This window comes from Crassostrea angulata, chromosome 2 (genome assembly GCF_025612915.1).
Source record: "Crassostrea angulata isolate pt1a10 chromosome 2, ASM2561291v2, whole genome shotgun sequence".
In the NCBI taxonomy this organism is placed as follows: Eukaryota; Metazoa; Mollusca; class Bivalvia; order Ostreida; family Ostreidae; genus Magallana; species Magallana angulata.
This window is the reverse complement of record NC_069112.1, coordinates 39,544,442-39,557,790: the sequence shown is the minus strand read 5'-3', so window position 1 is coordinate 39,557,790 and position 13,349 is coordinate 39,544,442. Positions and strand designations below refer to the sequence as shown.

Below are 13,349 nucleotides of genomic sequence, written 5' to 3'. Positions count from 1 at the left end.
GTTGACAAGTCGTTAAATTTCGTGCACTTTTAATGAAATGATTTCAATGTGCAAAATTCGTTACAGAAATATTTTTTTTAAAATACGTTAAGATATCATCTGCGATGTCGTACATTTAATTCGTTACAGCCGTACATTCGTAATAATGTGTTCGTTAAAGACGACATTTTTAGTTTTATATTAGGACTTTAATAGGATATTTATAGAATTCACTACAGCCGTAAATTCGCAAAAGCCTGTTTGGGATATTTGCCTTTTGCTGTAGAAAAAAAACATGACTAATTACACACTTATAATATTTGTTATAACAGTTGTAATACGTTAAAAAGTCAATACAGAAACTAATCAACACACGAATTATCTAATTTTGATCGAATTGAATCTTTTGGAGTTTATTTTAACCATAAAGATACAAAGTAATACACGTTGATACATGCACATTGCATATTTTGCATTACTACTTTTGGATCCTAATAAGTATCATAATGTTTGAGAAGTTCTATTAATGCTTTGTAATTGTAGTCAATACGTAACGAAGCAAGACACCCGTATGCAAACGTATAGTTAATAATGTTGGTCTATTGAAATAATTCCTTACCTAATTCGCATCGCTGACCTTGGTACCCAGGTTTACAACACTGGCTATAGCCCGTCTCTATGTGACAGTACTGACAGTTGACGTCTGGACAGGGAATGGAGCAGTTAGATCCGTAAAATCCTGTTGCTGGACATCCTGTATATTATAAGTTATTTATTACACAATTCTTGTTTTAATTATTTTGAATCTATTCTTAAAGAAATAAGATGCAAGAGGCGTTAATTTACGCGACTGTGTTTATTGGTATGCACAAAAATTCATCAAGACAATTTTTATTTAAACCAGGAACATATTGCAATATTGCAACATTTAGAACAAAACAGTCTGACCTGTAAACTAATGTTGCTGGTCAACCTTTATTCTAATGTTTACTATTATAAAATGCATCGATCGCAATGATCTCAAATATTAACTGAATACCGTGCATTTCATTTACATGACAAGAGAATATACGACCAAACCAATTCAATGAGAAACGGTTCGTCGTAGAATCCATGTGATTTCTATATAAAGGCAGTGAACTTTTCTAAAACATTAAGACATTCAGTATAATAAAATAAATAATGCCTGTTCAGGAGGTTGACAATGGTGCTCTAAGGGTGTAAATTCCAAATGTTACTCTCGCAAACAGGCACTATTTATATATTATCATAATTTCATGTTAAATACTGAAATCTGATTGGTTAAGACGAAGTTGGTAATCCGTTCTATTACCCTCAGCGTTAGCAACGCACCTGGCAACTGGTAACACAACGAATTGTTACATGCGCGTAAATTATGCGCGTACGGTTCGCCGTAGAATTCACTTCATTTTTTATATAAACACAGTAAAAAAAAAATTAATTAAGACATTCAGTATAATAAAATAAATAGTGCCTTTTTGGGAGGGTACCTGTCAAAATTGACACCCCTCGAAAACCATTGTCAACCTCCGCTCCGCGTCGGTTGACAATGGTTGTCTCGGGGTGTCAAATTCAACAATTACCTTCCCAAACAGGCACTATTTATATAATGGCATATGGTTATACTATCTGGCCACTTTAACTCCGCCATAACATAAATGTAACATCAATCAACCTTACAGTAAGAGGATTCAGTCATGTTGATGCTTAATGAAATGTTTGGAATGCTTTATTCCTGTTCTTAGTCATCTTTATATTGATTAAATAGCAAACGGTTATGTGTGCCTAGTTTTAATAATTCACATCAATAAAAACTATTGCTAAACATAACATCTTACAATGTACTATTTTTTTTTTCTTTTTTTAGTGGGGGGGGGGGGGGGGCGAAATCCGAGAAAAAATACATACTTTAAATGATTGAACAAGATTTGATAGTTTTACTGAAATTGACAACACGTTGTCACATTACTGATTAAATCCACAGGGTCTACACACTAGTTTACTGTATCTTGTTTTAACGATAAAAGGTAAGTATGTGACCAATTCTGAAATATATTAAAACACTTTTCAAAGATTGTTGAAATTATAAAGAACACTAACCATACACCTCTACTTCACAAAGGTCATTATTTACATTACTAGCATAACCGACAGGGTAGACAACTCCAGGTAGTCTCTCGTTGTAGTAGATGACATATTGTCCCTGGACAGAACAGTTTGTTGTGAAGACAGGAGGTATTGTGTTTATTGTGAAGTTGTTGTCCTTGAAACACAATGTCCCCTGTAATCTATCCGTCGTATTGGAGACATACACGGAGAATCCAAGAAAATGCTTTGATAACTCCCTCAGATACCAAGAATCTGTAAGTTATTTTATCGATCCAATAAAAAACAAGATTATACGATTTTTCTACACTGATTACTGCAAAATCGTTAAATATCAACTCGGTTTATGAATAGGAATTACACATTCCTCATGCACCTATCGATTAAGATATATAAGTGGTTTAACACTCACTTACATGGAAAATATATGCAAATTTCATATATTTGTCTTTAAAATAATGCCAGCTTATCATAACATCGAATATAACCGTGGGGGTTTACCCCTGAGAAATCTTTGGGGGAAAATTACGTATTATTAAACCACTTCAATATATACAAAAAATGATGATATGTATATTAACTATTTTAACAGGTTTTATAATCAACACTGGTTGCGCTCTGTTGAAAATTAAAATTTTTATATCAATTGTTCAGCAGGTACATGTATCATATATGATGGTTGTTAGAGGAAAATGTTGGTGAAAAAAATATATTTAAACAATTAGTCAGATTAGTCAGAGAGTGTGTGGCGATCAGGACTGTCTGAGCCTGCTTTTAAAAACTCAGCACGCTTAATCCAAACAGGAATAACATGAAAAAGGCACCTAACACCTTCTTGTTTAACAAAATATCACTTGAACCTTAAAGGACATACCGCATGTTTCTAAAGTATACGACATTTTACATTTTTTGGCTTCCTTGTGTATCTAATAATTACTCCTAACGGTTTGTTAACGGTATAAAAGCGGTAATACGCCATAATATCAATTTAAATTATAGCCCCGATCGTTTAAAAACTCGTTAATTAGATAGCGTGTCACGTGGTACAGTGACGTCTCATGCGACCTTCTTCGAACAGCTGATTGTAAACAAATTGTAGGATTAGCATTATCTTCTTTTAATTTTGACATTCATTCACCATGTACGTTGGTTTTTTTTACATGCTGACTAAATTAAAAGAATCTTATTATTCAGTCGTACATGTTTGAGCCACTAGTACGGATACAAAACGATGATATTGCCGAAAAAGCGACGATGAAGTCGGCAATTACGATCAAATTGATCGACGTGTAAACATATATTGTAAACACAACTTAGTAAGGATTGTAGGCCAAATAAATCTGTTAAAGGTGTTTATTTATTAAAATCTACAACAGTCTTGGTTTTTGGCGTTCCTTACGAATCAGAATGTTCATTATTGTAAAACTGTGGTGCACAAGAAGTTTGTTTCTTCGGCAGTAACTGATCACAACTTTCTAAGGTTGTTTACTCTATATTACACTGGATTATAAAAGCAGACAAGAACGTTTTCCTAAATTATTGTTTTTTTCTGCAAAACCCAATCTCCGTATTTTTTTTTATCCATTTACGTATAAATGTATATCAACAAACTTTGTCTATTTCTCGCGTAAACAATCAATATCGACAACTCGATCCATGACTTCTCCCACAAAAAAATAAAACTCACAGAAATCTCACCTACCGTACTAAAATTATGATTTCTGCAGAGGTGAGCTACATGTATGAATGAAGAAATCATGTATACAAAACCAATGCATACATGAACGTATAGTTTAACAATAAGAAAAAGAAAACAGCTAATAAAGTGAGGCGGTATCCAAAATTGCGTTATTTTTCTCCGATAAACTTGCGTTTTGTACACAGGCCCCTGTGCATAAACTTCTATTTTTTTCTTTTTGAGAAATGAATACGATTTATTTATGAAACTGTACTTACAAAAATGTACCATATAATTTATAATAAATGAATTGAATGTTTATTTATAAATCCTCTCGTCGACAGATAGACCCCTATTTGTCACAAGATTTCCGCATACTTTCGTAAGGGAAACTTAAAAAAACAACAGTCCAAATCCCCATTTTCGGTGGCGAAATCACCCGCAGGAGGCACAGAACACCATCATGTCCCGTTATCGACAATTTAATAGGTGATAATTAGTTTAATTGTCGTTTAAATCTAATCCAATTACAAACATGGATAACAGCACATTCTCGCTCGAGGTCGCATATGACGTCACACATCATGGCGGGTAGATCGAGAGAGAAAATATGCATATCGCGACATTTGAATTTCATCGCTTTCAAACTCACGAATTAGGCAGAATATTTTATGAAAGCGTTAATAAACTTCATTTTTAATGAGTATAGAATGGTTTTATTTAAAAAAATTCCGAAAATTGAAAAACATGCGATATGTCCTTTAAGGTACACAAGTAATGATAATATTATTAACTAGATCGTTCTCGTTGCGAGCAACGAGTGGGTCTTCCGTCCGATTTTTGAATAAATGAGATAAAATCCTTCACTTTTAAGACTAAATTGTTAATCAACGCAAAAAAAAAATTAGGAAAACATTTTTCGGCACCCGAAGCTTGAAGCCGGGTCGCCTGGGCACATGTCCACGACTCTAACGACCGAGCTACTCAGACTCTCGCTTCAGGACTTTGATGCTTAATATCTCGGGAACACATCAATCGATTTCAAAACAAATTACATACTCTGATTCAGTAAAAGAATCAACCCATTAGAAAAATATATTAAAAGCAAAAAGTTGAAAAAATCGATTTTTTATATTTCCTTCCGGTGACGACCGGAAGTGACGGCGGACGTTTTCATGACCATGTTGCAACAGGTAAAAGTGATGTCTATCTTCACTGAAAATTTCAGCCCTATATCTTTATTCGTTTTTTAGATCTCTAGCCGACAAAATTGACTTTTAAAAATCGTAAACGGACGGTAACTTCCGACCGGAAGTGATTTTTAAGAAATTGAAAAGGCGGTACAAACTTCAGATGCCGACACATCATCCCTTAAAATTTGAAGAAAATCGAATAAGCCATCTTCGAGAAATCGCCTGCACAAAATTTGTAAGACAAAAAAAGAATAAAAAGAATAACTAGATTCGATCTCGTTGCGAGCAACGAGTGGGTCTTCCGTCCAATTTTTGAAAAGATAAGATTAAACTTATCAATTCAAAGATAAAATCGTAGATCTAAGCGAAAAAAAGAGAAAAAATTTTTGCGGCACTCGAGGCTTGAACCCGGGTCGCCTGGGCCATGTCCACGACTATAACGACTGAGCTACTCGGACTCCGCTTCAGAACTTTGACGCTTAATTTCTCGAGAATGCCTTGATCGAATTTAAAACTATTTACATATTCTTAATCAGTAAAAGGGTCACTATAAGGTTTTAAAATTTCAAAGAAAAATATTAAAAAATAAAAAAGTCGAAAAATTCAATTTTTGAAATTTCCTTCCGGTGACGACCGGTAGTGACGGCGGACATTCTCTATACCGAGGTACATTAGAAAAACGGTAGATCTATCATCTCTGAAAATTTCAGCCTTTTATCTTTACTCGTTTTTGAGAAACCCGACAGACAAAATTGACTTTTGAAAATCGTAAACGGACGATAACTTCTGACCGGAAGTGTTTGTTCAAAATGAAAAAAAAAGTATCAGCTTTAGATAAAAACACGTTTATATTGAAAATTTGAGCGAAATCGACCCAGCCATCTCCGAGAAATCGTCTGCACAAAATCGGTAAGAAAAAAAAAGAATATTAAGAAGAAAAGTGAAAAAGAAACAATAGAATAATAGAAGGGTCTTCCGCTGAAGACGGAAGACCCTAATAAGAAAAGTGAAAAAGAAACAATAGAATAATAGTAGGGTCTTCCGCTGAAGACGGAAGACCCTAATAACCGTGGTTGGTACAATGTACATAACATTGAACATTTCCTAAGTTAATCAAAAAGCCCTAATCCATTTAATATCTGACCCTGAAAACACTTCACATGATTTAGAGGAGCTTACATACGAAGGTTTCTTCATCATGCTAGCGCCTTCTTTAACACAATCATTGGTTTGTTTTAATAAACGCAAGAATGTTTGTACTATAAAGATTATTTTCAAGAATAACATATATCTAATTGTCGCTCATAATTCGAATAGATGTTATTAACAGAAGGTAAAACTCACATCTGACCATTCAAGTGTCACTCTAAAACACACCAAGAAGTATATCGTGATTGTAAGAATAATCTCTTTACATACAGTAAGTTTATCTAGTCGTCATGTTAGTCATGCATATATGTTAGAGATTGTTTGTGTTAATCTGCATCTAAGGGTTTAAAGTATGCTTGAGTACAATCTAAAAAAAAGTTAACAACAAGGTTATCGTTTGATTTTTATGTTTTCTACCTGCTATGATTCGATAAATTGCGGTTTTAGATGAGACACAAGTCTGCTTAGTTAAAACTTTGCGCGAACTGTTGTTGTATAATTTTGATAGCACTGGACATTTTCGTTATTAGACAATCTTTATTAATGAAAACTTCATGTCGTTCATACCGTTACCTTTTTACTTTAGGTCATGCATTGATGTATTTTCATATATAGAGGATTGACAAAAATCGTCAATTAAGACTCAGAACCTTAAGGTCAGGTTTTCGGCTTGCAGTTTTAAGGTATTTTACTAAAGCTACATATTATTCTGTTCAACATACTTAAGTCTGTTATAAACTTCAAATGAATTTGTCAGACGGGTTTTATAACTACAGAAGGAAAAAGTGTATGATGATCAAACTTTCTTTTTAAGGAAATATGAAAAAGTTCGTGAAAAATATGTATATTTTGTATGTGATTATTTTAAATGTTGTTTATACCTAACATTTTCGAAAGTAATGTCATAACCTTTCTCATGATTTGTTACTATTAATAGCTAATAAACTATTTTAAATAAATTGCAATAATAGGGAAAAATGGACTATTATAATGCAACAGAACACTTTTATCAAAACCTTTAAAATCCACAGGAAAAAAATAACCAATTAGATGTGTAATCTGGTGTTTCTACATTATCATTTTAATCCATTTCACGATGCAAATATGTAAGTAATCTCAGCGTAACCGCAAAGTTTACCTCAAATGACTCCTGACATATTATCTCATTTTAAAACATGAATAAATATATCTATAAAGTGAATAAAGCAAACTTTTGAACTCAATGTCTTATTTTCTTTTTAATTTGTAATTTTAATTTAAAAATTGTAAATATGTTTGATCATTTTTTTCAGTTACTGTTCATGTTCATTGCAGTCTTTAAAACAGATTAATTTTCTCCAGTTTGTATTACACTAAAACTAACAACATGTTTTTCGTTATTACATCTTTTAAACTAACAGGGAAATCATACACAGCTTTAGCAATTTGATAAAACCCAAATGATATCATGTAAATAAAAAACGTATATGCATGATGACAGTTTACACCACAGAGGCTATCATTTCCAAGGTACATAATGACTGTGACTATACCGTCATTGCTCGTCCTGAATAAGATAGTGATGTGATGAATCCTGTGGATGCTGCTCAGGTTCACCCACCAGGTGGCGGTTGTTGATAAGAATGATATCGCACATTGCCCAGCGTGCATTCTCAGGTCAGATTTACGTCCGTCCACAGCGTTACTGGCGTCATACGTGTCGTCACGTGGTAGAAATTGATCGAGCTGGTATGATGGTTTATTGAGGGCAACGTTAACTGGCAACAAACACGGAAGTCCATATAAACAACATTATTTACATTTACAACATTGAGTAGGTTCATTTAAACTAACATTTACTTATGAACAGTCCTTATAAACAAAAACAATTAAAGTGGGATTTTGTTTGATTTGCCCGAGCAGTTGTTGTCATTTCATGTTATAAAAAGTCAAATCTTCTAAATGATTTTTTTTTTTTTTATAAAAACCTGAATGTATCAAACGCATTATTCTATAAGAATAACTACGGAACGTTTATAAATTATGTTATTTTTTATCCTATTGTTTTTTTTATCTAAAATAGTGTTTTAAAGCAATGTATTTCGGTAATAAAATGTAAATATGGTTTATGAAAATACCAAACAATCAGCATTTACGAAATAAGTTAACTAATAATGCAACTTACATTACATTATAATAATGAACAATACAGGTTGATAACCGCCTCAATTAGAATGGTGTTTATGTAAAAGGAAATATTACATTACATACTAGCTGTTTCATTAAATTTCTAATGACAATTTGTTATATGCATGTAAACTCACCTTAAGCCTGTGAAATCGCAAACACTTCTATCAATAAAAACATGGGGAACATATCTATAGGTAAATTCATCTAGTGAAGTTTAATTATACTCTACAACGTATATAAATACGGCGGAATATTTTTCACAGTTACTCTTTTATGCATAAATTAGTGAAAACAAATACCGGATACAAAAACTTCAGATAGTATCTAATTAGCATTATAAAAGGATTGTCGAGGGAACGTGAATGTTTGAAGAGATTGGCCAAGTCACCACTGGCCTCCGGTGACTTAAACTCAAACGTTATGTAAAAGCACCCTTTAATATGAAAACAGTATTTGCGACGCTTGTTAGCGACACACGTTCATAGAATCTCTCAAAATGATTATTTCGATGTGATTTTTTTTTAAATTTTGATTTACGTTCTGTAAAAATGATAAAGGTTCACCATTCCTAGCACATAATCTATGGCCAACATTGACCACTGTCCAAGCTCAGGTCAGATTTACGTCCGTCCACGGCGTTACCGTCATATCTGTCGTCACCTGGTGACAGAGGATATTGCTGGTTTGCTGGTTTGTTAACGGCAACGTTAACTGTCAACAAACACACATCCAGCACATATATTACACATATAATACTATCAGATGTGGCATAAAAACATGTAAATTTTGATATTATTTCTAAAAAAGAGGAATTATTTTTTTTTTTCATTTATGTATTGGTCCTTTTTTAGATTATATAAAATGCAATTCGGTAAAAGAGATTTACAGAAAATTATAAAGCCTTATTACACATAACAACCACGATTATATAAATAACATGTGACAATTAAATTGTTTACACGGTATACATTCATCCATATTGAGTGTTACACATGTAAATCATGCACATGTATTACGGTTGTAAAATATATTAATATACTTTAATGTTTAATACAGAAATCCGATCGGTTTAGATGCAGTTGATAATCCGTTCTATTACCTCTCTGATAGCGACACACTTTGCAACGGGTAACATAACGAATTGTTACATTCGTGTAAATGATGGGCGTACGGTTTGCTGTAGAAGTCAAGTTTTTGCTATAAAAAAACAGTATTTTTTTTCTTTAAAACTATGACATTTTAGTATAATAACATAAATAGAGCCTGTTGAGGAGGATACGCGTCGGTTGACAATGGTTTTCTCAGAGTGTTGATTTCAACTGTTACTCTCCAAATCAGACACTATTTATATATCATTGATAAGCAGTATATGTACATGTCCGTCTTGATTAGAAGGCTATACACTGTGCGTTAATAAAACTATTAAAACTAATGAAAACTATTATTCAATACTATAGAAAAGTAAGAAGACATCATGAAAATGTAATCTTACCATAAGCCTTTGAAATTGCCAAAAGTCCCATGTAAAAAATCACAAATAACATAGTTAAAAGCGAATGCATAGAGTGAAATTTAAAATCAACTACAACATATAGTAACTGACCGGGAGTCCTATGATACAGGAAATAATAACAGGAAACAAAAGTTTAGTACGAAATCTATGGAGCTGAAACATATCATCAGGATTAAATTAACTTAAAGATATCTTTCAAATTTATTAACCTAAACAGAAATTAACATTTTTTGATAGAAATCCAATATATTCATTTTGAACTTAAAGTAGCTAAAAATTGGTAGATGTCTTAATAAAAGATGCACATCTACATAGTGCAAAATAAAAAATAAATCTGTCATCGTAGAATTCTAGAAGAAAAGTAATATAAGACATATTTAACGTTAATAAAAAATAGTTATACAACTTCAAGAGAGAGATAGAGAGGAGAGAGAGAGAAATAGAGAGAGAGAAAAAAGAAAGAGAAAGAGAGAGACGTCTGTGAATATTGATAATTACTTAATAAGTAATCTGGACTTAAACATATAAGTATTATTTGCGGTAGCTAGTAAAACATTATGAATGAAAAAAAGCTGACAGATACTATGGAATCATTAAAATTCGTGGGGGCCAATTTCCGTCGATTGCTTAAATTTTACAGGTTCGAAGCGACGTAATTTCGTGTATTTTCGTATACATACAAAATGATTATGACTTTATAGCCCTAGTTTATTACTTTATGGGGGTGTATATTTGTAGATGAGGTAGCCACGAATTCCACGAAAGTTCTACCACCACAAATTCTAATAACTCCACAGTACTCTATTTTTACAACCTGCAATATGATTTTCTTAAATTAGAAATATCTGTAATGAATAATTAGATATCTTCTAATATATATATATATATATATATATATATATATATATATATATATATATATATATATATATATATATATATATATATATATATATATATATATATATATATATCCAAATCACAAAAGTATTTTCTCAGTGTCCGGTAAAAATATAATAAAAGGAAAAAAAGCAACACTAACTGCAAAACATAAGCGCTTTCATTGTTAAAAATCTTCAGACGTTTTACAGTCGTTAAAACTATCATAAATAGTTTTAACGACTGTAAAACGTCTGAAGATTTTTAACAATGAAAGCGCTTATGATTTGCAGTTAGTGTTGCTTTTTTTCCTTTTATTATATATTTATAAACGAAAATGGAACGTTAGTGTAAATAGTTTCAATTCACAGATGGTTTATGAGTTTGGTGACTTTTTATTCAAAGTTTACGTGTGTTTAAACTTCCTTGCGATTTAAGGAATGAAGGTCCTAGGTATTGACACTTAGTTTACACAAGGTTTCCATATACTGCATTTCTTTAAACTATAAAAAAGTTTATATGCACTCAACAGAGCTATATTTGATCGAAGAAAGCTGACCATGCGAAGGACATGTATCAAAAGAATATGCGATGTAACACAGGTTAAAGTAGAGTCTTTTGCATGTGTTAATCACTGTAAATCATATATCTTAATTGTAACTAATTGATATTACTTATTTTTATGAACTATATGAACTAATAGATGTCATATTAGCGTATTATTTTAAATTGCCAATTTTTTTAGATATTTGAAAAAAAAATATATTGATTATGAAAATATAAGGTGAGACAAAATAGCAAAGCAGTTCTATTGTTGTGCTACATATATTTACAATTGGCTTTCTACTTACTTTACTTTACTTTTAATTTTTTAAATATTGACAAAGTGTTCAAGCTTCTAGTATCATTGTCATAAGTATTCTGGTGACTAAAAATGACTTGTTATGACACTGTTTATTTACATTTAGTATCATATACATATTCTTTTTTTAGAAAAAGAGAAAGTTCACACATGAAAGAACAACCCTGCTAGTTTTAATTTATGTTTCTATCAAGACCAGACATATAATGTGGTTGTATTGTTAAGACAGCGATCTATTTTAAGAAAAGTACCCGAAAGAAATTGTTTGCAACTAGACATCAAGAGACGGTATTGGTCTTACTGCATGTTTTGCCCGGTGTAACCAATTCAAAGGTTTCTCAGAGTACGATGTGCAGAGAATCAGCCGCGGTTTTGCTACAGGTGAAGATAATCGTTATAAGATAGTGACTTCGAAATGTAAATAAGACTCTGACAACGTATGATGGAATGGCATATTAAAATAATCAGTAGTCTAAAGTCTAAAAATCTGATAAAACATAAGCCCATTTTAACGATTCTTAAACATATTTAGATTGTAATTTGAGAATTTGAGTTTACTATATACTTTTGTAAATTGTTTAACGTTTTGACATTTAGTCAAAGAAATAGACCAGTGCATGCATGTTATAATATTAATTTGTACAATGAGATCGTTCTTAAACAATGCCGTTTTGATAAAATGTAAGCTGATGTAATGAAGACCACAATTATATATTTGTAAAAAGAAACGTTCAAATGCATGTGCCCCCATGTTTAATTTTTTTTTCAAAACCTCTTAATTTAAGTACTACCTGACCAAGTGTCATTGATATTAATAAATAAAATACAAAATCATTATGACTAATAGCAAATACATGTATAAATAGTTTTATAATGCCTTTAGAAACATATACATGTTTTCTTAATAACTACTGCTAAAGAATCTCGGGGTTCAGAGAATTAAAAAAAAATACGTTTATCTAATTGTTTGTCTTTGCATGTCTTTAAACATTTATTTTCAATGCTGACGTACGTGTTCCAATGTTATAACAAATGCACTCAACATAAGTATATTTTAAACTAACAAACAACAACAAACAGGTTGGCCTATGTTATACAATGATTCATTTCCCACACAGTCAATTAATTGGCTATATCCGTTTCTCTAATATTTGATCTGATAAAGCAGACCGTGGAGAGGAAATGTATAAACGTAGAAAGGATATATCACAAACAAGTTTGAATTGTTTTGTTATATCATTTTATATGATAATTACATCTATTTGTTAAATTTCCATCATTGTGTCTGATATTATTATGATAAAGCAGTCCGTGAGAAGGAAATCCACAAAAGTGGAAACAACGGAAACACGATTAAAATCGTTCTCGTATACAATGTATCCATTCTATGCAAAGTGACCAGTAAATATGAATGATGGTTTCAGTCCCTGATACGTTCTACTAATTTTTAATTATTGCATTCACCTACCATTCTCTTTTCGTGCGTTCGCCGTTCGCTCACCATACGTTCATCGTTCACAGTTTTGGTCTCTTCACTCCGCCCCGCATGTGTTCACCGTTCATTAAGCGTTTACCGTTCGCTTATATTGCATTTTGTTAATTGCATGAAATTCCATTTTTTTTAAAAATGCAATTGATTCCTTTCAGTTACGTTGGGAAATGTAATTAAATACTTATTGGTTACCTCATTGTTTTGTTTTGTTTTATTTGTTTGTTTTTGGATAACAAATATATATTTAAACAACATTGATATACACGTATGTGCGGTAATATTTTTAAAGGTTTGATTTTTATTTTAAT

General features: G+C 31.8%; 1 protein-coding gene across 1 annotated transcript; it reads right to left on the bottom strand.

Moving 5' to 3' along the window:
* Positions 1-212: 212 nt before the first annotated feature.
* Positions 213-9,857, bottom strand: LOC128174318 (uncharacterized). The gene is made up of 6 exons (XM_052839893.1): positions 9,788-9,857; positions 7,654-7,883; positions 5,422-5,439; positions 2,101-2,332; positions 599-733; positions 213-259 (listed from the first exon to the last, which is right to left on the bottom strand). The coding sequence occupies exons 1-6, from the start codon at positions 9,855-9,857 to the stop codon at positions 213-215; spliced, it is 732 nt and encodes a 243-aa protein (XP_052695853.1).
* Positions 9,858-13,349: the final 3,492 nt, after the last annotated feature.

Excerpts from the sequence above, each read along its gene's own strand:
- LOC128174318 (XM_052839893.1), bottom strand. The coding sequence starts at position 9,857 with ATGCATTCGCTTTTAACTATGTTATTTGTGATTTTTTACATGGGACTT. Across the intron at positions 7,884-9,787 it reads GGCAATTTCAAAGGCTTATG|TTAACGTTGCCCTCAATAAA; the intron begins GTAAGATTACAT and ends GTTTGTTGCCAG. Across the intron at positions 260-598 it reads AGGTCAGCGATGCGAATTAG|CAAAAGGCAAATATCCCAAA; the intron begins GTAAGGAATTAT and ends TTTTTTCTACAG.